Source organism: Coloeus monedula (assembly GCF_965178545.1).
Source record: "Coloeus monedula genome assembly, chromosome: 5".
NCBI lineage: Eukaryota > Metazoa > Chordata > Aves > Passeriformes > Corvidae > Coloeus > Coloeus monedula.
The window spans coordinates 38,186,634-38,211,151 of NC_138785.1; the positions used below are offsets into that span (position 1 = coordinate 38,186,634).

The following is a 24,518-nucleotide window of genomic DNA, read 5'->3' on the forward strand; positions in this document are numbered from 1 at the left end:
GTGAAAAATGCCTATTGATGCTGTTCCCTGAAAATAAGTGAAATGTATCCTTCACTAGAGAAACTCTTTAAATACCTATGGATCTGTTATGTGAGTTCTTTCCAAATTTAACTGAATGTAGTTTCGGAAACTCTGGTGATCTCTGATGATTAAGGTAATTATTCTTAAAAACAGCGATGTTTCTGTTCACTTGAGCTTTTTATTGTATAAAGAGAACTATAACTATGGAAGTTTGTGCATCTGTAAGTTTAGAAGCTTTTGTTTGTCACTAAAAATTCTTAATACATGATAGCTGCCTTTGAAAAGTCAGAATATCTCTAGTAGAGACTTTATTTGCTGAAAGGTGAAAAAAGGAAGGATTTTTCCCATTGAAATCAAAAGTGCTATGTCTCTATGTTTGATGATAGGAATTGTGTTATTATAGTTGGAAAAGGAGCAGAGATCCTATAGGAAAACTTCAAGTTAATGAAATACTTGGACAGGTTGTAATGAGGGAGACTGTGAACAGTCTCACTTAGGGATGCAACTGGGGAAATGGACATTACAATTGCAAATTAAATCCAGTGTTGATAAAAGTGATTAAGAGATATTGGAAAGTGTGGAAGGTATCAGAAGTACTCATATTGCTTGTTTCTAAATCATCTCTAACCCCTCAGGAAAAAAGACCTGAGTCGTCTGCACTATTTTTGTTTGGTTTTTTTAACTCTCTCTTTTCTTGTATTTTTTTTTTTCTCCATGTGTTTTTGTATCTTTCAAGGAAGGAGCCCACTGAAATTGGACCAGGTCTGAAACTTGTGCTTGACATGGTCTATTTATTTTTATTTTTATTTTTATTTTTTTTATTTTTATCTGTATCTGTGATGCACTTAAGCTGTATTACCTTTTGTATCCTGTCTCTCTTAAATCTGAAGGAAAGCTGTCAGGGAAGATTTCATTTGCACAAGGAAGGATGCTGTTAAGTAGTTCTGTAAATCAGCATGTGAAAACTAATAAAATCAACTCTTTTTACAGATGCAAATACTGGCATTATGATGATAACCTGCTCACCTCCAGCGTTGTCATCGTCTTCCATAATGAAGGATGGTCCACGCTCATGAGGACAGTCCACAGTGTCATTAAGAGAACACCAAGAAAATACTTGGCAGAAATTGTTCTGATTGATGATTTTAGCAACAAAGGTACATTTGGAATATTAACACATTCCTTGTAGAAAAGGAAGGGTTTTTGTTTTCCTGAAATAGTTTTCTTTTGATTTATTATCTGCCATGGTTTGAGTTGACTATGGAAGAAAATATTGCTTCTTCACAGTTCTGTACCACAGTTTTTGGGCAGTATCTAGAAGAAAGCTGGGATACCTAGTATCTCTCTTTGCTCTTGTGAAAACAAGTAGTTTGAAGAGTATCAAAGGAGTCTTGAGTTAAGCCTGTTAGGAGTAATTCCTTTCTTTATTGCATATAGGAATCCAGATGTCTCTTTTTTTTAACTACAATAAAAATCTAGCTAGACTATCAAATTATTCTGATGAATTTTCAATATGTTTTACATTTCTAACATCCTTTTTTAATTAAACATCACATTAAGCTGCTTATTGATTCTTATTAAGGGGGAGAAGCTTTTAAGAATTTAAATACATTTTAATTTCTGCCTTTCTTTGAGTCCTGCGTATCAACATAATTCCAAAGATTTTCTTTTTTCTTTAAAATTTACATTCTGATCTTGGTTTATGGGCAGGATGCATGTACTTGTATTTGTGATTCTTACAAGCATACACTGGGGTTTTTTGCCTTTCGTGGTGGTATCGTCAGTGTTAATGCAGTACAAGGCTGAATACAGAGAGGAACTGAAAGTGGTATCCTAAGGATATAAGTTGATTGAGATGGAGGAAATCAGACTGATTTTAAACTTTACACAAATTTCAAAATAGTGTATCAAAGTTGCATGTTTGTAAGATTTTGTTGCAGCATAGTTCTTGAATAGAAGTTGACAGAGAAAAAGAGTAGACAGATAAATTAAAACATCGTTTTGATTGTGTGGGAAGACAGTCTCTTCTAGACAATGTTGATGATGGCTTTGAGCACAGGCAAGTTTGGTCAACAGCACAGGACACCCTCATCTTTGTTTTCGTAATAGCTGAGTTGTGTAGTGGCACAGAAACCAGATGACTGTTCTGAAACTCTCCTTTTTATTAAGTGATCTGGGCCTCACCCAGCTCCAGTCTCATGGTAGTTATTTTCCATGGGTATATTCACTATAGATTTTAAAAATGAACTCATCACATAGTTGAGGTTGCCTTTTTTAAGTCACTATAGAAATAGTTATTGTATGTTATTTTTTGCGTCATACCTGTAGATAGGTAGATATCATTTTCAGTTTGTTTTAACAGGAGAGGGAAAGTTACCTATATTATAAACTGGACTGGTTTTGGCTTAGTCTAATAAAGATACTGAATGCTAAATTATAGTCTTCTGTATCCTTTAACAGCTGTTGAGAATTTGGCTTAGATATACACACATGCTATAAACCAAAAATATCTTCTCTCCTAAGGGATATAATTTTAATAATTCAGTCAGCAGACATATGCTGTGTTTTTGCTTTTCAGCTAGGCTCATAGCTTTCCTTCAGAGCTGTTCAAGGATTGACTTAGCTGTATAAAGTAACTGTGACACTGATTGTGTCTAGAAAACTTACCAGGTTTTTTACTAATGATAGGTCTCAATACTTGGGTTTCACATGACTTGCAGCTGACTCTGTGCCATGTATATGTAGTTCATGGAATGAGTTTGTCTGGCATAACAACTTGTACTAGTTTTCCAATATATGACATTTCTTAAACAAAAGCAGTATTTTTAGAGATTTTTTTTTTTTAAATACGAAACTTTTGTGCTTTCTGCTCATAAATGGATGGTTAGCAGACACAGCTAGCCTGGACCTAAGATCCAGCAGACCCTTGCCTCTATATCTCTCACACTTTAATTTCCCAGATAACTTTCTTAGATCAGAAAATTCAATAAAGAAAGCTTGAGGTGCAGTTTTCTCAGGTATGAGTGACTGGTAACACAAGCATGGACTGAAATTGCTCTGAAGACCTTGCTGCAATTGCACTAGTTCACTATAATAATTCTTCAAACTGCTTTAGGCTATTACTTGGTAAATATAATTAACTTAATTTCAATAATTCAAATTATGTTCTAGATGAAAAATGGCCAAGAGAGCAGGATCTTGCTCTACTTCTTTCTCCCCAGAGAGAAGGATGAACTAGTATGGGCTGCAAAGCATGCCAAGCTGCCTGAAGAGTTCTCCAGTTGTTAGGAGAGATGCAAAATACAAACACTCTTTAGCTGCTGGTAGCTTTTTTGTGTTTTCAGCCAGGAGAAGAGCCATGCTGACAGCACAGATACAGGATTTTCTTCTTCCCCACCTACTTTTAGGCTGCACACTTCATATCTGCCTTTCCACCTAGCAAAGACCGCCTTACGCTCTTGTAGCCCAGTGCTGAGTGACACATGTGCTGGACTGGGTAGATGTTTGCACATGCTCAATGTGACCATCCTTATTTCTTAGCTGCCACCCTCTCAAGTGATATGAAATTAAAATGGAGCACAGTAGTTGAAAACACTTCTAAAGGCTGGCTCCCAAAAAGCCCTGCCTGTCCTTATGAGAAATCCTCTTTCATCAGGAGGGAGTTACAGCTGCATAGAAGCTTATATATGTTATGTCTTACAGGGAGGAACAGTTGCAATGCTTGGAAAATGTCCTTTTTATTATAATTCTTAGCATAAAGTCAGGTGGGAGCCATCTTTTTGCTGAATGACAATCTTTCCTTAATCTCTTCTGCAAACAGCAGGGTTCAACTGTGGAGGACTGTGCAGAGATATGAGCTGAATTCTACTCTGGCGTTTTTTTCTTTGTCAGAGCACAAAGGGAACAGTAACAAGAAGATTGCCAAGCTAATTGAATGATTCTATCTCCATTTTCTATGGAGACCTCTGTATTAATTCATGTTAGAGTGCAAGAAATGTTGCAGCAATTTCTACCAGAGTGTCAATGAGGCCAGGCTGTTACAAACAGGGTTTCTTTTCCCCTGTTTTTTTTCTGTATTCTCAATAGAAGCAGTTTATTCTTCTGTGAGTACTAGCTGTGTGAAGGAAACAGCTGTTCTAGAAGAGCAGTGAGAATTCATAAAACCGTATTTTCTAAAGCTTCCTACAATTACAGTTGTGTATATAGGTCTCCAACACTTGTTACGTATTTGGGCACCAGCTTGCTTGTTTTCTGAAGCATAGAGGCCAAAATCAGCTGGGACTTCTTTTGTAGCCTGTGCACCTGTAAAGGGTGGCTGTGAAGTAAAAATACCAGTGTTCCTGGTAGCATTTAATGGCTTTGTCTACCTTTTGTGTTTACTTGTATGTTCTTTACTGTTACCCGTTACTGATGCAGCATCCCATGAGACAAGGGGAAGTAATGAGCATAGGCAGATAGCAGTATTTTTATTAACCTGTGTAATGGTGCTTGCCATGGGGAAACTGAGGCGTTAATCAGTGCTTGTGTTAGACCTGAAAGCCCCACCTTAATAGTATTACAGTACAGGGTACTCAGAGGCAGGAGGCAGCTGCTCTAGAAAGATACCTCTGATACCACTTTTCTAGTCCTCAAACTGATGTCCATAAGTTGAAGGGGGAAAAAAACCTGCTTTCCTCCTCTTCCCCCCTTGTAATCTGCAGTGCCTAAGATCGCTGGGAGAAACCATGTGTTTTTAAAAGACACTGATTCATGCTTTAATCATGCACTCAGACCTGAGAGAGGAACTCAAACAGGGGAAGGCCAGATTGTGATTATAATATTTTGAGAGGTAAAATATACATTTCTGAACAAAAACCAGATTGCTGTAAGGCTGTTGACAGATGTCATAAATACACATTCTAGGTGAACAAAATTTAATGCTGGCCAAACAGTATTTTTAACTGTGAAAGTATCAGGATTTTGTACACTACTGTCATGCAGGCTTTGTAATATGGGAAGGAGGAAAATTTCAGCTTTCCTGTGGGAAATAGCACTTGCTGCTAACCCTGGCATGGTTTCAGATAATGGACTGCAAAGTCCTGACACTGGTACTGTAGAAAAGCTTTACACAATCAATATGACAGGTTTTTACAGCTCCCTGTGAGCCTTACATAGTTGAACATTTGATAACTAAAACATTTGGCCTCATAGGCAGGAGAGCTGGAAATAACTTCAGGTTTTAAATCTTTAAAACATTCCTGACAGTCCTTCTGTAACACATACTTGGAATTTGCAGCATAAATAATGGTGTGGTATAAAGATTCTCTTAGTACCACTTCGGTATGACCTCAAAATTCTGTTGATTTTATCCTATAAAAATTTATATCACAGCTATCATATCATATATTTTCTATTTATTACATGGCATGTTCTTCTATACAGCATATATGATAAAATTGTTCTTTCTCTAGTTTGACATTTGTATATCCTTGAAGTTTTCCTAATGCACAAGGATGTACAAAAGAAATTGTAAATGTGTGTGGGAAAAGAGAATGCATAAAACTTGGTTGAGAAAACTTTTTCTTTTATAAAGGTGGGGAGGAAGGATAATATGAGTATCAAGAGATAGTGATTTCAAAAGATTGTTTCTTTGGTAGAATTGCTGAATTTTTGATATTGGAAACTTCACTTCCAAGAAACACCATTTCCTTTTCAATTACATGTAGCTTTTGTTCAAACTATTTTTTTAATACTGCTGACAAGGATATAAAACATATGGAAACATAAGTTGCAGAAGTCTCCAGACTTCATCATTTTCATTCAGGTTGCAGAAAACATTTCTGCTGAAGTAACCTAATGGCATGTTGCTGCTGAAAGGGACATCCTTCTGCTTCTACCTCTACATGTCCCCCCCCCTGTTAGATCAGCACAGGCATGGCATCTATCAGCCCCTCGGAGCTGGTGCAAAGCAAACCAGTGCATGGATGCCTCAGCTGTAGATTAGGTGGCTTATTTTGGTTCCTGACAGAGAGAAACTGAAGCTGTGGGCAATTCTTTTGAGCCTTTGAGTATAAAAATAGATTTTTAACAAACACCAGTAGCTAAATCAGCGTAGCCACAAACAGCAGGCGCCTGATTACCAGCTCTTCTGCCTTCATGAGTTTTCTCAACAGAATCATCTGGGCAAAAATATTAAGCAGCACTAGAATCCTTTTCTCAAATTGTGTGGTAGGAATGTGGTTTCCAGAGAAGTTTGGCAAAGACAAATACAAATCTGAAACCATTTAAGCATAGCTCATCTTGATTCTTGTGTGGTGACTCGTCCCTTTACTGATAGAAGTCCCTTTGGCTAAAGGTTTGTTGTCTCCTCAGTATGATGCACTGCTGGCCCTCCAATTATTCTCATTAATTTCATTAGAAGATTATCATAGGACCTCCACAAGAGGGAACAGGTCTAGATGAAGGAGGGTAATAATTTGAGCATGGTGAGATTCTGCCTCAGGTTTCCAGATTATTAATAGACTGACAGAAAATTTTGTGAGGCAGAAAGTGAGTCAAGGGAAGTGTTTAACTGAAAAGTGGTGCCTTCAGCTGTACGTGTGACATCATCTGATGAGGAAAGACTTTGTGCTGAAGTACAAACTTCTCTGGCTGCTTGGAATACAGATGAAAACCTAAAAGCCATGTGATAGGTTGAAGTGACTGGGAGTTGTACACCCAGCTCCCTGTGGTGTCGCCAACCATTGCAGCTGCCTTTTCTTCAGATGTGCCAGACACAAACCTGTGCCATGAGGTCAGTGGTCTTGATCTCCTCAGTTTTAATGTTTGTCAGTGGTTGAATTAAAGGTTCTTGTAAATTTCTGTAGATATTTTTGGAGTTATATTAAGAGTACAAAGCACTTTGTTATTAAACCTCAACAATTTTTTTTTTCTTTGTTATCTGATAGCACACTTACAAGAGAGGCTGGATGACTATATTAAGCAGTGGAATGGTCTTGTAAAGGTATTTCGAAATGAGAGGAGAGAAGGTTTAATCCAAGCTAGAAGCATTGGAGCCCAGAAGGCTAAACTTGGACAGGTAGGAGCCAGTTCACACACAAGTCTGTCTCTTTTTCTTTTTTGGGGGAAAAGGTTGTGGTGGTTTCAATAGACATGTGGGAATTATTGATACTGTTTTAAGAAGAGATTAATTTTACTAATTTAGTCTTCATTTTCTTGTTTAAAATATGAATGTATCTCAATGTAAATAAGATTAATTAAGTCATGCTGTTGTATACAGAAATATAAGTTCCTTTTTTTTTTCTTTCAAAGGTTTTGGTTTACCTTGATGCCCATTGTGAGGTGGGAATTAATTGGTATGCGCCACTTATAGCTCCTATATCTAAGGACAGGTAATGTTCCCCTGTTATTTCCAGTGTCTGGCCTTTTAGGAAGAAAAGGTCACAGTAACAATCTTCACTTTTCAAACTACAGTCAATATGTTTTATATCTGTATCAAACTATATCAATATTTTTTGCATGATGATTATTTTATTTCCCAGCATACAAGATACATAATGAGGAAGGAATATAGTCAGGCAAATTAATCTCCAGATAGTTTATTTTAGTAGGCATATGGAATATTTTGTCTAATGTAGATTATAAATAACTCGTCTTTCACAATGATCTGAGGCACTAATATAGAAATGTTCCATTCTAGCTGAATAAGGAGCATGAATGAACAAAACAATTTTAAAAACTGTGGCTTTTGGTAGAGAAAAAGCAGCAATAAATGTTTTGTTTTAATGGGAGTTTAAAGCCCCTGTGATCTCAAGAGTTTGTAACTTTCTCATCTTTGGTCTTGATATATGGTCTTATTTGTTTCCTCTGAAGTGCTTTGGAGCGTTGTCTGTAGCAAAGCGAGGCCAGGCTTGAGCCTGTCTGTGCCACAAGCCCAGGCACTTGCTAGGGGTCTGTGGTGGAAGTGGCTGCACTGTGAGGGGGGATCTGCCAGAGGTGACAGAGGAGAGAGATCCCCGGGGGTTTCATTTCTTCCAGCTGTTGAAATGCTGTTGTTGCTGTGCACTACGGCACTCTTAGCTTGTGGGGTCAGTGATATGTGTGTTTAGGAAACAATGTGCATGTTTAAACTCTTTAATCCCATAAAATAGCTGCTTAATCCTAAAAACTATTTGTTAACCTGCCATGCTACCAGAATTCCCTTGAAGAATTGGGTTTTGTGTGTTTTAAAGGCTGTAACTCAATCAATTCTCTATTTGGGCCAGGATACTAGAGAGAAGATGGAAATGCTTGTGTGCTCCCATTGAGTATGTATTACTGTTTTACACAAGAAAGACTGGTGAGAACAGGGAGCTTTAGGGGCATCCTCCAGCACTGCCCATAAAGGTGAAGGCTGCAGGAGGACCAGAGATGCTGAGGCACACTGTGCCAGCAGACAGTGCTTGGCAGCCGCCGTCCATGCCAGGTGCCCAGGGTGCAGCCTGCTGCTGCTTCTGCCTCAAAGAACGGCATAGTGTTAACATTTCTCTTCCCCCACCTTCTCTATCTCTTGAGGCTTCATTTAAAAATGTGGAAGTGCCCCAGCCTGAGTCACTGGGAAACTCATTGGAAAAACGTGGAGAGAAAAGCAAGATAATGTTTTTGCCTTGGTGAATATTGTGCATGATAGATCACAGTGAGGAGTGTATTGCAAACCAAACAGGAAGAATTCTACTGAAGACTGCTTCTAGGAAAGCACTAGTAATGTTTGTTTATCCTTAGAGGTTGGGTTTTCAGGGCATTTGAATAGGACAGTATAATGGAAATCTGTGTTAACACTAGTAAAAGCTAAGAGTTTATCTTACTTGTTGACAGCTAAGATCTGATACGAATAGAAATTACAGGAAATAATAATACTGTGAGAACCCTGGCCCTCTGAGGGCTCCTCTGTTGCCTCCAGCAGTGCTTTATTAGAAGACCGATGTCAAGAAGTCCACATAAAGGAAAATGTACTGATAAACAAATTGATATATTAGCATCTCAGACCTAATTTTTCTGTTTTCAAAACATCTTAAAGCAATGTAAAGAAAAGACCATCTCTTTTTTCTTCTAATGAGGCTTCATTTTTTAATAGTATGTTTACAAGTGACTTTTTATATACACTGCTCTATAAACTTAATTAATGGTGTAAATTTCAGATTAGAGAGATTACTCTTCTGAAATTGTATTTTGCTCTTTCTTTCCCTTCTATAAATGTTTCAGAACTACATGTACTGTACCTCTAATAGATTACATAGATGGGAATGATTATTCCATTGAGCCACAACAAGGTGGGGATGAAGATGGTTTTGCCAGAGGGGCCTGGGACTGGAGTTTGCTATGGAAACGAATTCCGTTAAGCCACAAGGAAAAGTCCAAAAGAAAACATAAAACTGAGCCTTATCGGTAAAGAGAGCTGTTTACATCCTGTGAATCCTAACGAATAATTGTCTAAACCCTGTCGTTTTTCCCTCCCCCCTCTCTCCCCATGAACCACGGCCGGTGCACGTGTGCCACGCGGGCCCTTGCCCATACCCGCACCTGCCGCGCGCCGCCCCGCAGAACCACATGCACTGTGCCGCTTATAGATGTCATAGATGGCAACACTTTTAAGATTGTGCCGCAAGGGGGTGGTGACGAAGATGGGTTTGCTAGAGGAGCGTGGGATTGGAGTATGCTATGGAAGAGGGTTCCCTTGACCAAGAGAGAGAAGGAAAGCAGAAAGACAAAAACTGAACCGTATCGGTAATCACTAAATCACTTACCCCTTTCTTTTTTTTTCTGAAGTCAATATTGATCCACTAAAACTTGCATGTACTTCTAGCCTGAACACCTTCACGTTTCTAACTACACTACTGCTTTGTTTAGTCAGACCTGTTTGCCACAACTGACTGTTTGCTCAAAATATCTTTGCTACCTTGTGTTGCCTCTCCATTCCTGTTCTTGTGTGGTTAATAGGGTGCACATTAGAATGACTGGGTTCTGTTTGGCAAAATAAAATATTGTATAACTTTGTTGCCAGGGAAAACTTTAATTAGCTATGGTAGTTTTTTAAAGTACTGTTGGAAACAACAGTGCTTGTTTAACCATTTGGTTTGAAATAATGAGCATGCTGTAAGTATTTATAATAGACAGTAATGCATAAAATCTGTAGCCTGCTGTCATGGCCTGATGCATGCATACAGCTGGAGGATTATGCATGTGTATCAAAAAAATCCCTTTTGTCATATTTCTCCCACTTGCTTCACAATGGATCACATCTGACAAAGAAGCATACTGTTTAAAAATCTTGGCTAGATATTTTCTAAGCATTTTAATATAATACACAAAAAAAAAAAAGGAAGACAGATAAAAACAGCACCTTTTATTGTGGGAAAACTCCAATAATTTTCACAGAGTTTCTGCCTTTTCATTATGCTTTTTAGTGGGGTATGTTTTCTTCCCAGAAAACAAAAACTGCCTAGAAACCCTAGCTTAGAAACTAGGGTTTCTGGATGGCTTTTCAAGACTGGGAGACTGTGGTTCTGCTGGTTTTTATTACTTTCCCCTTCACACTTAACTAATCATGTTACTACATTTGAAAGCAATCTTCACATCTTCAGAATCTAATGTCTTCTATTGCTCGTATATATGATTTAAACATTGTAAGAACTGATGCTGGTAATTCCCTATCCCCACCCATGATTGTTCTTTGCTAAAATGGCAACACATGCAAGCAAGTTATGAAGCTTTGATCTTTATGTATACAGTTTAAAGAATACCATTTTCTGATGAGGCTGTCCACATTGGAACTTTAATATTCACTTAGAGGGGGATAAACCATTTCAAACATTGCTGTAGTGTTCTGTGTTTACCATCCAAACAGGTCTTAAAATCGCTTAAACTCTTCCCAGAAACACAGAACACATGTTCTCAGAATGTTTTAAAAGATTACTTTGTTTTTAATAATACCTTCGGAGTTACAATGCTTCCTTTAAAAAGAGACATGCCCTGCATCTGTTTGTGTCCAGGCTGTGTGCATTTTCTTGCAGCAATACCAAGGCAAGTAAGACCAAGTAAAAGTCTCGCTGAAACCATAGCCAGGATTGCTTAGTTTAAAAAGAAAACAAAAAGATCTTCAACAGTTTAAAGCACAGAGACAAAGTTTTTGTAACGTGAGAATTGCCCCAGGACTGAATCCTTCCTTCAGTAAGAGTGCTTACCTCTTGGTATCCTATAAAGTAAACTACTGAGCTTATGTGGGTTTTACTGTGTTCTTTAACACACTTGGCAGCATGTTGGAGGCCAAGACTGAAACTTCAGTATCTGAGGCTTCTACACTTGCCAAGTCTTTATGGTGTTGAGGAAAACCAAAAGTGCAGGAAAGCCACAGGACTGTGCTATGTGAAGTGCTTCCCCTGTGTCTTCTGGCTTCTTAACCTTTGAACCCTTGGGATAAAAAAGCAGCATTGGAGGAAAACACAGTAGGCAGCAAGTAGAAAGGGACATGTGGCAGTACCTTGGCATGTGATCACCTAATTTGGACAGCAACCAAACTGATAATTAATTATGCTTAGAGTCAGTGGCTGCGTTTCTGTTGCCCAGCCTCTGCTACGCAGAAAGGGGTATATGTTGAACCCTACAGGTTACTTTTTCTTAAGCAGTTCTACAGATGTTTATCTAATAGACTGAATAGTGCTAGAAATGACCCATCTCAATAATGTGGTGACGCAGGAGTATTTCATTTGTGTCTTAATTGGCTCACCAGGGTTATCTCTTGGATCCTCCTTTCAGTGCTGCAGATCATCTGAAGTCAGAAAGAATTCACTTTTTCCTTACAATTTCTTTTTTAATTTGTCAACTTAGTGAGGACTCCAGAGTGTATCCATTAAGGTTTTAGTATATTTATTGATACTTAGATGAAAAATCCTTGCTATATGCACTGGAAATGGCTTAATGTATCTATCTTTCTATTTCAGTGTGAGCAAGCTACCAAAGAATTTTAGTTAGAATCGTTCTGCAAAAATGCTCTGTCGTGCTTTAACCCCAGCCCGCAGCCAAGCACCATGCAGCTGCTTGCTTGTGCCCCCACCAGTTGGATTGGGGAGAAAATCAGAAGGGTAAAAGCTGGAAAACTCAGGAGTTGAGATAAAGACATTTTAATCAGAAAAGCAAAAGCCACACACACAAAGCAAAACAAGGAATGAATTCACTGCTTCCCACAGGCAGGGAGGTGTTCAGCCATCTCCAGGAGAGCAGGCCCCCATCACATGTAATGGTGACTTGGGAAGACAAACGCCATCATTCCAAACATTCCCCCTTCTTCCCCAAACTTTCATGTATTGAGCATGATGCCATATGATCTGGAATATCCCTTTGGTCAGTTTGGGTCCTGGCTATGTCCCCTCCCAACCTCCTGTGCACCGCCAGTCTCCTCCTCAGCATGGCAGTGTGAAAGGGAGAAAAGGCCTTGGCTCTGTGTTAGCCCTGCTCAGCAATAACAGAAACATCTCTACATTATCAACCCTGTGTTCAGCACAAATCCAAAACACAGCCCCATACCAGCCACTGGGAAGAAAATTAACTCTACCCCGGCCAAAACCAGCACACGCTCTAATCCAATCCACAGCATCTTTTTGACATATTAAAACTTGCTAATTGAATCATGTCATATGGGAAGGGATTTACAAAGTCATTAAAACAAAAAGGGTAAAAAAGAATGCTAAACCAAAATGGAAACCTTGTACTACTTTATCTAGGCCCTCTTTAAAATTTTACTGAGTATAATGTAAAGTGTCTCCTATGGCAATAGTCTAAAAAGAGCTAGAAGATTAGAAAGCTGGAAAAAGTCTGTTCCTTGTTTAATAGACAATGTTTCAATGTGGCAGCTCCTCAGAACATAAACCTGTTTGCAGTTTCATGTTATCTCAAAAACTAGAACAACTTTTAATAGAGAAGCATCTCACCACACTGATTCTCATCTTGTTCTTTATTGTTTTAACAGAAGGATGTTGACTGGCTGAATGGAAAATTCGGACCCAGATTTTCTATCATCAAGTTCGTTAATTAAATAAATTAATTATAGAAGAAAACCCACAACATAACAAAAACTGTGACTTCACTAAAAATTATATAGATGCCACTTCAAAAAATTGCTGCAAGCTGATGACAAAGCTTTATGATTTTTCAGTGTATTGCCATTTACCTGATCTTTACTGTATGTTAACAGAATTGCTTTCTTAGCTAATGCTTTCTCTGAGTGCTGTTGTATCCTTTTGGCAGAATGAGTGACACTGTCTTCCTCTTTCAGGTCGCCTGCAATGGCTGGTGGATTGTTTGCCATTGAACGTGATTTCTTCTTTGAACTGGGTCTCTATGATCCAGGGCTTCAAATCTGGGGTGGTGAAAATTTTGAAATTTCCTACAAGGTAACACCAATATTTGAAAACTAATATAATTTCATAGATTTTTTTTTTCCTGTAAATATCTCTGTTTGGAGTTGAGACCTCTTCCCCATGGAGCCCAGGTGAGAGATGACGTGACAGAAATGTGTCTCCCCAGTGTTTCCTTGTGGCCTTTGGGACAGAAGTGTTCAGGGAGGTGGCCTCGTGCTGAGACACAAATGATGCATAATCTAGATTTTGTAAATGGTTTGGGATTGCACCCCTGACTGCCCAAATATCTAGTATGAAAGCAGACTGGCAGATTTGATGGGAGGAAATGGAAGGTTCTCATAGTGATATAGAAAAATGTTGTTTCTAATGAAAGCAATGATAGAGAACAAGTGGTCTTCAGTTTATGCATGTGTGCTTGGAAAGTATATAATGGTGCAACAAAAAGTAATCTGCTTCCTCCCTGCCATTTTTATGAGTGAAAAATTATATACTTTTGAGAATTTCAAGAACTTCTTTACAAGAGAAGTCTTCATAATTGAAATACTAACTGCATAATTCATAATTACTGAGGAGGACTTTATTTTCACTGCTAGGCATGTGCATGCTCTTCAGTTTGCAGGAAACTAAGATGATCATCATTGGCTTATTGTAGCTTCAGTATTTGTAATGCCACAAGTGGCAGACAGCAGGAATCGGTCCCAATTAACAGACAAAAGTGAAGATGTCTAATATCCTCAGCAGCAATCTGTGAAATCGTAGCTGGATTTTACAAAAAGTACATTCAGAGCTCCCTTAGTTACTCTTGCCCTTCATGAGTTAGAGGAAAGCTCTGAGTGCACTTGCTCAGCTGGAAATCCATATGCAAAGGGTAGTTATTGAGGATGTTACGCACACAGGGCCTTTATCCATGTAATTCTCCATCTTAGATCAAAATCAGGATTGAAATTACTTACAGTAGTTCTGTAACTGAAATGCTTGTTGTGTAGAGACCTACAAACTGGTTCCATGTAGGTCACAACCAATCTTCAGAAGAACTAAACATTTATCAGCCTTGCTTGCTGACTCTTAGATAGCAAATAAAATTAATGCCTTGCATATCTGAGGAGGGTTTTTAGATTAAACTTAACAAAATTAATATCACGATGCAATAAAGAAAATAATATATTCTGCCCATCTTTCCTAATACTGTAAATCATATTTTTAATCTGGAATTTGGACTAATTTGAAACATTCCCACAGTTAGCCTAAATTTGGATTTGATGCTACCATTAAATTTCTCCAAACTATGAGCAACTAAATTCTGATTTAATATGTTTTCTTTTCCCTGTTAAGGAATTATCCAAAGATATGTGGGAGGGAGGGAATTTCAGAATGGTAATATATTTTACCCTTTTTTTTATTTTCAGCTACTATAGTCAAATAAATATCTGTTTCTACTTTGAGCAATGGGTTACCTAAGACATCCTTATCTCCTACTAATCTTTATTAAGGAAAACCTAAATGTGAATGGGCATCTAGCCAAAACCCATCTTTGTGATGGCATGTGAACTACTTTAATAAAATGAAAATATCATTAATTCTGTCATAATAAAAATTACCCAGATTTTGTGCACTCGTTCTTTACTGTTGTTCTAAAATAGTGATGGAATGAGATGCCCAACTTTTTAAAAAGCTTCTTAAAAAATTATTTTAGTTGAGTAACTTCCTGGCTGAGTTGAAGGTGTATTCAGTATACCTTTAATTTCAAAGACCTATTTTCTTTATGCTTACATTTGAAGCAAAAAATATGTAAATATATGATAGTCAGTAAGGTACGAAATGTAGCTGACATTTCTTCCATAATTTATTATCTGTCTGTCTTAAATTCCTGTGCATATATATTAATAATACCTTTGTTCTAACTTGTAGATCTGGCAGTGTGGGGGAAAACTGCTTTTTGTTCCCTGCTCTCGTGTTGGACACATCTATCGTCTCCAGGGCTGGCAAGGAAATCCACCCCCTGTGTATGTTGGGTCTTCTCCTACACTAAAGGTACAGTTTTGAAGCAACCTTGAAGGTGGTTTTTGATTTCAGATAAGAACAGTTTTAGATAAATTTGTTTAAATTCAGTAACAATTTAGAGGGGACTTCATCCAAAGCTATTTATGATCTACAGCTCAGCTGATCATCCCCACAGGAGAGAAATCTTTGTGCTAATCCCACTGTTATTAAGAGAAGAGAATCCTGAAACCCATCTTCTGGCTCTAAAGCATTAGATCTAAAGCCTTAGATCATACCCCATTATCTTTGAGGTACAAATCCATTTCCTGTTACTTAATGTCAGCACCTCAAGTCTTTGCTGCACTGTGCCCAAGTAAGTATGAACAACTCTAGTAACTATAGCACGGTCCTGCAGATGAATATCATGGGCTTGAAATCCCCCTTAATCTTGATGAAGATGGGCATGATCCTAGGCCAAGTTAGTGAATTCTGTAATCTAGCATCTCTCACACTTTTGTGTCTGCATTTTTTAGTTAAGGAGTAGTAAATGACACCTGGGAAGATGGCATGCTCTGCACTACATCATAAGGGTTGGTAACTCCTCAGATACACTGCAGGTTTTAGAAGTGTTACTCAAGCCCCAAGATTAAAATTAGACATCAGTTCCAGAAAAGAAATGAGCCAGCTCTCTATAAGAGAGAATTTAAATCAAGAAAAACTGGTTTGTATCAGGTTCATCTACCAGCAGGAAGAGAGACAACCCTCCTGCTAAGTTTTTCTATTGCCCAGTGTAAGCTTTCTCTTGTGCCCTGTTTTGGCGTTGGTAGATCCCGTTCCTAAAGACCCAGCTCTTTGTAAATTCCAATCCCAGAGCAATCTTCCTAGACATCACAATCTATGACAATGACTACCTGTAGGGTTATAGAGTATAGCTTGGGCCAAGCTAGCAGTTAGTTCCAAAGGCAATGTCCCAGCCTAGCTGAGTGGTAAAACACTAACCTGGCATACGCACCCCACACCCCCCCAAAAAAAAAGTCACTTATTAGTAACATGAATTGATTAACATTTTGATGAAACAAGGACTAGGACCAGTACAAGGGAGCCCAGGGGGACATATCTGGGAGTAGAGACAGAGCAGTGTGCAACAGGATAGCAAATGTTAGGTGTATTGCTCAGTGCAGGCAAGATGCTTGTTTGCCTCGTCTGAAATGGTAAAAACCATTTCAGTCTTCTGAAAAGCTGATCAAAAATATTTACTGCATATCTTAACACCTTACATGAGTCTTCTGGTCTGCTTACTGAAGGCAAAAGAACACTGCTGAGTGTTCTTAAATATTAAGTTGCTTCTCTGTACAAGCCAGGATATAGAAATAGGTTTTTCCCCTCTTCAGGCACCCTCCTATCCTCACAGTAGATGTCATTTTTTTATAGCTTTGTTCAATTTATGCTGGATGTGGATTAAAGTAAAAGTCACTATAATTTGTGCCTTTAGTCAGATCTGTTAAGATTGTTACAACACCAGGTCGTTAACACTGGAAGAATGGGACAAAGTGAGGTGTGCATCTAGATGTGTACAGGTAATACAGACATAAGAGCCATGGAAGAGAATGAGAGGAAAGATGTGAGGGAGAGGCTTGTTACCAACTGAGATATCCAGTTTTCCCCCTTCTCCAAATAGCTGACCCATTTAAGACTGGTTTTTTTCCCTGTTAGTGGACCAATGCATATCATTCTCTGCATTAAAAAACTGTAGAAGGTGAATAGAAACCATGAATCACCGTTCTGGTAGCAACAAATGAATGCAACATTTTGTTGCACCCATAACTGAAAAGACTTTATTTTCAAATAAACAGTCTCTAACCTTAGAAAAGACTTTGCACTCTCATTAAGCAGCCCAGTTTAATTTGCTGGCTTCCGTCCTAAACTGTCATTTGAAAATAATATTCACATGTCTTGTATAGTCTAGTGATAGTGAAAATTATTAGTGCTATATAGTAGTTGCATGCTGTCACTTTTTAAGAGGATAAATCCTTAAATTTCTGTTGCTAACAAGGAGTTGCTTCTGGCCTGTTTATGTGTGCTTTGAGGTGGCAGCAATGTTTTTATTCTTCACAGAACTATGTCAGAGTTATAGAAGTGTGGTGGGACGAATACAAAGATTACTTCTATGCCAGCCGGCCAGAGACAAAGGCACTACCCTATGGAGATATATCTGAGCTGAAAAAATTCCGTGAAGATCACAACTGCAAAAGTTTTAAGTGGTTTATGGAAGAAATAGCATATGATATAACTTCATATTATCCCTTACCACCCAAAAACGTGGACTGGGGAGAGGTAGGTACAGCACATAACTCCTATGTATTTTAGGAGCTTTTTTAAAAAATTGTGACTTCAAAAGGAAGTTTTGACATGTGGCTATTTGATTACTTCTATACTAAATGACATGATACTAACCAGAGAGCTATAATGATATAACCCCAGGAAAAAAAATTGTATCTAACTTTTGACTTTTTAAATTAGTTCCACAGGTCCTTGAAGGATTATTTATCTAGCCCTGTCCAAAGCACTTTTTTCCATAATTGGAATTTAGGTTTTCTCAAAAGAAAAAAGTGTGTATCCTGCCTGTAGGAGTATTGGTGAAGATTAACAGGTGAAAATATCAAGTGAAGGCCTAGAGAAGAGATCCCAAAATCTGGGTGGAGAACATTGTGCCTGCATTTGCTAGACTGGGATGTACTCATATATGCCCAGCCTCAGTGAATCCCTTTTTTATGTGTAATAATTTGATATGATTCTGTAACCATCCTTTCCAGCATTAGTGCATATAAGTATGACTTCACTAAATTAAGAATGTGGTTACAAATGTGGCACTTTCAGTGGTTGACAGAGAGAGTTGGCATATCACAGGTGAGTGCAGGACACCTCACTGAACTCTGCCTGTCTCCTTCTGGCATTTAGCCCACACCTTGGACAGCACTTACTGCAGGTCTCCTGCCTGCGTTCAGATTTTTTTCCCCCTCTGCGATTGGTTCCAGCCTTGCCCTTGTCTCTCCTATTAATTTCACTTTTGCAGATTGTTGAGGCAAAATCAGAAAATCTTATTGCTAGCTGAGGAGAACTCCTGTGTCCCACCCAATTTAGCAACCTTCTTTCCCAAGATGCAATGGATATAATCTGTGGCCTTATAACTTTAAAAGTGCATTAGAAAATACAGATCTATGCTGTCTCCTATCACCAAGAAAGTGTAATCTCTTAATTTCTTAGGAGAATTAGTGATACAGAGCATGTTCACGGTGAAAGGGGGTACATATAATCATTTATCTGAGGGACCAGGTGAACAATGCCACCTTGATTTCTCACCTAAAAGCTAGCACAAAACATCAGCTACTATATGAGCCTTAGACCTCCTCTGGAATCTACATAAAGGGTTTGGCAGGTACACTATATATTACTATTCACCAAGGTGAAAGCGTCTGAAGAGCATAAAATAATACTGGCAACCTTGCAGGAAATCATCCACGATAAAAGCAAGTGGGTCTGGTGAAGCAACAGGAAATTTCTAAGTTCAGAGACTTCCCTGAAGTTTTCTTCAACTCTTCTTCACAGGCTGCTAGTTATCTTACATCTGAGAACTCTTGTTCCCCCTCCCCCCATTTGTAGCACCACACTGATTGCGTTGCCAAACTATAGGGTATAAAAGTACGGGGTTTGTCTTCCCTAACACTCCCTGGAAGAGTCTAAGCTTAGTCCTCCAGACTTTATATACCATTACAAAGAGGAAAGAGGCTCTGGCAAAGAAAATAAGTCTGGAAAAAATGTTATTTGTGTCATAAAGTCTTTGTAAAGCTGCTTGTTGGCTCTTCTGAGAAGGGAGTGAGATAATCAGCACTTGAGACATACTTTATGACAGGGCTTCTGTTCTTTATCCCTGTGCCTGTGTCTGCCCCTCATCAATTTTTTTTTTTTTTCTGTGTAATTGCTGCTGCAGAAGGTCCATCTGAGCAGCTGGGTCAGTGGGCTGTGCCTGGCTGTAGGTAATTGCTGCTGTGCATAACTTCTCTGCAGCTCATTTCTCTTCATCCACAAGATGAGAGCAACTTAGCTGAGCTTCTGAGCTTGTTTGTGAAGATCTGGGAGATGGAACATGCTCTGATAGGAGATTGAATAAATTAAAATACTTGAAAGTCCTATATTTTGCTGTTATTAATTTGGAATTGAGCTTTGCAACTCTAGCTTTATGAGCATACTCTGACTCATGGAAGAGCCTGCAAATTAGCATGGGGAGGTTGAAGCTCCATCTCCCGGAACAGATAACATCAGTATTTAAATTTCATACACAGGTTTGTCTAATCTCTCTGTCAGATACTTGTTTCTGGCTTGAGAGATAAGTGAGAATTTTCTGAGCTCCTTAGCACTTATTTTTCCCTTGAGACTAACTTAGAGTGCATAACCTGTTTTCCAGATTAGAGGTTTTGAAACCTCTTACTGCATCGACAGCATGGGGCACACCAACGGTGGCTTTGTTGAGCTTGGGCCATGCCACAGAATGGGAGGAAATCAGGTAAGGAGCTTGGAGGCAAGCCTGAAGGAGGATTCCTTGCTACAGATTGATAACAGGCAGGTTTTCTGTTCAGCCTGTACATGAAGTCACCTAGGTGCCAGCTACAAAGGTGGGAAATTAGGGTTTTCCATAAGCATACTGACATCGCTAAAGTACAGCAGTCTGAAAATACCATATCAAACATAAATGGTATGGAATGAAACGCAAATTCATAATCTGTTCTTCAGAGAAACAGGTACATGAAGAAGCAAGAGTATCACTGCCTTAGAATAACTTCATCTCCCAGCATTGCTCCTGATTCACCACTTACCTTTACTTAATAATTAATCCTTACTCACTTTGAATCAATTATTTCACAAAGTTGTTTTGCTCTAAGTATAAAACACTTTCATGCAGTAACTCATCTCCCACCACATGAGAGAAGAAAATGAACAGAAGTTTGTCTCTGCTTCATTTACAAATTAGATGTATTAGATGGTTGCAATCCAGGCTTTTATTGCGTTTGACCTGTATCTTCACAAACCTACCCACTCTACCACACAAACATGCTGTTTTGTCTTTGTAGCTTCTTTTTTGGTTGGGAATTTTTTCAGAATTCAAAGTCCTTATTTAAGCCAATGTAAACTTAAATCAGGCAGTCACTGCAACTGTAAAATTACATGTAGGATGATGTTTTCTGAAATCCTACGTGCATTAGCTCTTAGTAGCCCCTGGAGATGTCTCTTTTATTCTGATATTTAATGAAAAGGTTACCTAAACTACTTTTTCTGCACACGATACACAAAAAATCCTGTAGCAATTATTCTGTAAGAAGTAGCTAGGATAATCTTTTGGTATCTGGATGCATTAGACTGATTTCCTCCATGGATAAAATGCCAAAGTTTTAGTGTCTTCACATGAAATTACTGTCCAGGACCAAAGACTTGCTATCAGACTTTTATAAAGATAATGGATTGTTCAGCCATCAAATCATACAAAGGTTTGTAATCAAACACTTTCAGAAGTCTCCCGAATCCCTTGGCCATTTTTTGCCTTTCTGGTGAAGTTTCTTAATCTTCTAAGTCCTACAGGAAAGTTATCCATGAAATTTAGTATTGTGATAGTAATTGTGTTATGCAAAATAAAGAACCCTCCTGAAAGACAGGTGTAATAAAACCAGAAAATGTTTTGAATGTTGCAGTTTAGTTGTATTTTCAGTGCTTCTAAAATGCTCTTTGAGTCAACTGTTATAAAAATGTTTCGGGTTTTTTTCCTGTTAGCTTTTCCGAATCAATGAAGCCAATCAACTCATGCAGTACGATCAGTGCTTAACTAAAGGATCAGATGGATCCAAAATTATGATTACCCACTGTAATCAGAACGAATACAAGGAGTGGCAGTTCTTCAAGGTATGCAACAGATATATGGAAGAAAATAGATTTTTAGATTTCATACTGGTTTTTTGCACCTTTTAAAAATTGTTTTGTGTACATCTGAAATTAAAGATCTATGACAAGGTTAACTGAATCTAGTAGAGTAAATTGTTAATGGCACATTCTCAGAAATACATGCTTGCTAGAAAAACTTCCTCTAGTGAAGGATGCTTCTGTGTAGCAGTTCTAGTTGCTGTTTTCTGTAGCAAAATCTTTAAGAAAAATCCCATGAGGCTACATATGTTGCCACAGGTATGTTATGAGTTAGCACTTGTCTCAGAGGAAGCAGAGAGCATGTCCACTACCAGTGACAGAGTTTATAAAATCTTTTAGTGCCATCACCCTCTCTGCTTGTATGCTCTGTATCAAGAAAGTTTCTTTATCTCATATATGCTGTGAGAAGATGGCTTAAATGCTGGAGTGCATTTAGAAGCTAGGGTCAGTATTAGGTTTAATTTTGGGCAGTCTAAATTGAAGTGTTTCTCTGTTTAAAGACAGAAGATATTTTTAAGCCTACATAGAGTCAGGTAAAAGTAAGATTACTCTGCCTCTCTGTGTTGTCTTTGTCTTCTTCAGTATTTCATTTCCTGTTCGTTAGCCATTCTCTGATAACAATAACATGCTCTGTTCTTAATCCTGGGTGTGGTGCTGTTATAATGCTATTGCAAAATCTGTAAATTTTTAATAAGGACTTGGCTGATATACATGTGAGGGCTGCTGCAGTGTATTTAGTCATTACATCTATAAGTCCTCTATTCATAGAAGTTTTGTGTTACTTTAAAAAATGTCTGAGTTTCTATTTCTGTTTGTCTCCTAAAAAAGTGAGACTGAATAGTCTAGGGGTGATGTTATCCTTGGATATAGCCACACATAACTTGGTTCTACATCTAAAAAACTATTCTGTGTCAATTTTTATTCAGCCTATTTAGCACATTGCATATTTATTAATTCATTTGCTGGTTATCTGGATTCTTTGTTGTTTTCTGAAATATGCAGGCACAGTTGAGTGCAGTGAAATCTGGTTGTTATCCTTTAAGCCACTCCACATTTTCTGGTGTTTGCATAGAGCTAGGAAATAGCAGGTACCATAATACCATTTTCACCCAGCTCAGATTCCTTGTTCTGGATAGACGGACAAATTTCTTTAAACCTGAAATGTAAAAATCAATAAGCAGTGGCAGATAAGTGCCAACTTCAGCTTTAATATTGGAATAATACATAGCAGTTTTTAACTCTCCAGCCATTCTAGTGTGTCCCAGCATGTTACTTGGCTTCTCTCTAAGAAATTCATTTATGCAAAATCTAGTTCCTCTACACTAGTACCAGTTGTGTAGTTGTTTGCTTATTACCTCAAGTTATAAGGAAGCCCAGTAAGCACAGTCTGGGCTGTAGAACAAAACACTGACTGGTTTCTAGAAGGGAAAAAAAGGGAGGGTGAGAATGAAAGGACCACCAAGGGTGTGTAGAAATTGGTCACACTGCTGTGCAGTACAGAGGGTATAACTGTTTCCCCTGATGATGAAGGTGTAAGGAATGAAACACGTATGGACTGCTGAAAAATGTTGTGGCCTTGTGTAAATTAAGGCTGCTAGGAGATTTTATCTGTTTGGTCAGTTGGTTGTCTCTGCAACAAACAGTGTGCCAGTTTGGTGAGTGTAACGTGCTGCTTGAGCACTGAGCAGTAGCAGGGCCTCAGTGCCTGTAAGCAAACGTCGAGAACGGGGCTGCTGGTGGTCTGCCTGTTGCTTTTGTTTAGACATCCATTTTTCTCTCCAGCTAGAGGACCTCCATATCTGGCCACACAGCAGGAGCCAGGTATTGATCTGAACCAACATTTGGCTGTGCACATGTGTGTGGGGGTGATGGAGAAGGTCCCGTGCTGAGGGTATCTGTGCGCATGGGGCAGGGCTGCAGAGCCCCAGCCCAGCCACAGTGCCATGGGCTCACTTCTGCTCCCTTCCCCTCCACACTGGATCCAATCAGTCAGTGAATCAGGGCTGCATCTGGCACACAGGGTCAGCAAGCAGGATGGGAGCCACAGGCCAAATGCAGGAGACTTGAGCATGGGAGCTTTCTGGGTGTGGAAGGAGCCAGATGTGCAAGCGTCAGCCTGAGTGTGCCTGACAGAATAGGTTTGCACTTTTTTAGGCAGCCTCCTGTTGCTCCAGAAGCCAGACTTAACTCTCATATTCTTTACTCTTCCTTCTTCCAGCCAAACAGGGAGCCAAGTTAGTACTTTTTTACCCCTCTGTGGTTAATGTTGGTGTTGTGCAGCTGCTTTCTGTGAGGGCTTACTGGAGGAGAATCTGCCCAGTGAAGTCCTCATAGAGCTGTCCTCAAGAGTTAATCTTTTAGTTTGGTTACAGGATGCATGAAAAGGCTTAGAAGCATTTTAGATAGAGCTTTGCTAATTTTCTTAGCAGTTTGTTGCCTAAAAGAAATGGGAGGCATCTCAAGGGGATCTACAAGAACCAAAGATTTCATATGAAGGCTGCAAAGTGCTAGGTTTAACAAATAGTAAAATGAGTATAGAAACGATCAGTCCTGGGACGCTGAAACCTGTTTTTTTAAAATAGCTATATTGTAGATGTAAAGAAAATGTTAAAAAAAAAACCCAAACAAACAAAAATAAACCCAACACAAAAACCCAACACATTTTCCTGGTGGTTTTGTCTTTCAGAATCTGCACAGATTTACTCATATTCCGTCAGGGAAGTGCTTGGATCGCTCCGAAGTCCTCCATCAAATTTTCATTTCAGAGTGTGACTCCAGTAAAGCAACACAAAAATGGGAAATGAACAACATCCTTAGTGTGTAGACAGACAAAACCTACCTACTGACGCATTCATTTGTGCAGGACTGGAAATAGCCTGAAAACTGCTGCAGTTATTAACTTTGTACAGCTGTTAGCCTCCTGGCTTGGATGAAGGACATAGAGGAACTGTGATTATTACAATAACATTATCATCCGCAGTTAATGTTTACAAAACTGCTTTACCTTAAACTCTGTAGATGTTTACATCTTTTTGTTTCAAGATGTTGGTAAATTAATGTGCTGTTAGCTATGGTTCATAGGAACATAGTTAAAAGCGTTGTCGTCTTCTTTGGGATTACACTCAGGGGTCTGAAGGCAGTTTTTTTACACACACTTGAAAAGGTTGGAGTAACCAGATT

General features: G+C 38.7%; 1 protein-coding gene across 2 annotated transcripts in view; it reads left to right on the forward strand.

Moving 5' to 3' along the window:
- GALNT7 (polypeptide N-acetylgalactosaminyltransferase 7) overlaps positions 1-24,162 on the forward strand; it is a gene marked incomplete at both ends in the record, with an annotated part of 69,651 nt that extends 45,489 nt beyond the window's left edge. The window contains 10 exons of one of the 2 annotated variants that reach the window (XM_082281713.1): positions 1,012-1,178; positions 6,948-7,078; positions 7,312-7,391; positions 9,241-9,423; positions 13,307-13,424; positions 15,300-15,422; positions 17,487-17,705; positions 19,834-19,932; positions 21,192-21,320; positions 24,025-24,162. In XM_082281713.1, the coding sequence (XP_082137839.1) occupies positions 1,012-1,178; positions 6,948-7,078; positions 7,312-7,391; positions 9,241-9,423; positions 13,307-13,424; positions 15,300-15,422; positions 17,487-17,705; positions 19,834-19,932; positions 21,192-21,320; positions 24,025-24,162 (1,387 nt within the window). Of the gene's footprint in view, positions 1-1,011; positions 1,179-6,947; positions 7,079-7,311; positions 7,392-9,240; positions 9,424-9,579; positions 9,763-13,306; positions 13,425-15,299; positions 15,423-17,486; positions 17,706-19,833; positions 19,933-21,191; positions 21,321-24,024 lie in introns of both variants that reach the window. The other variant, XM_082281714.1, reaches the window with a different exon arrangement.
- Positions 24,163-24,518: the final 356 nt, after the last annotated feature.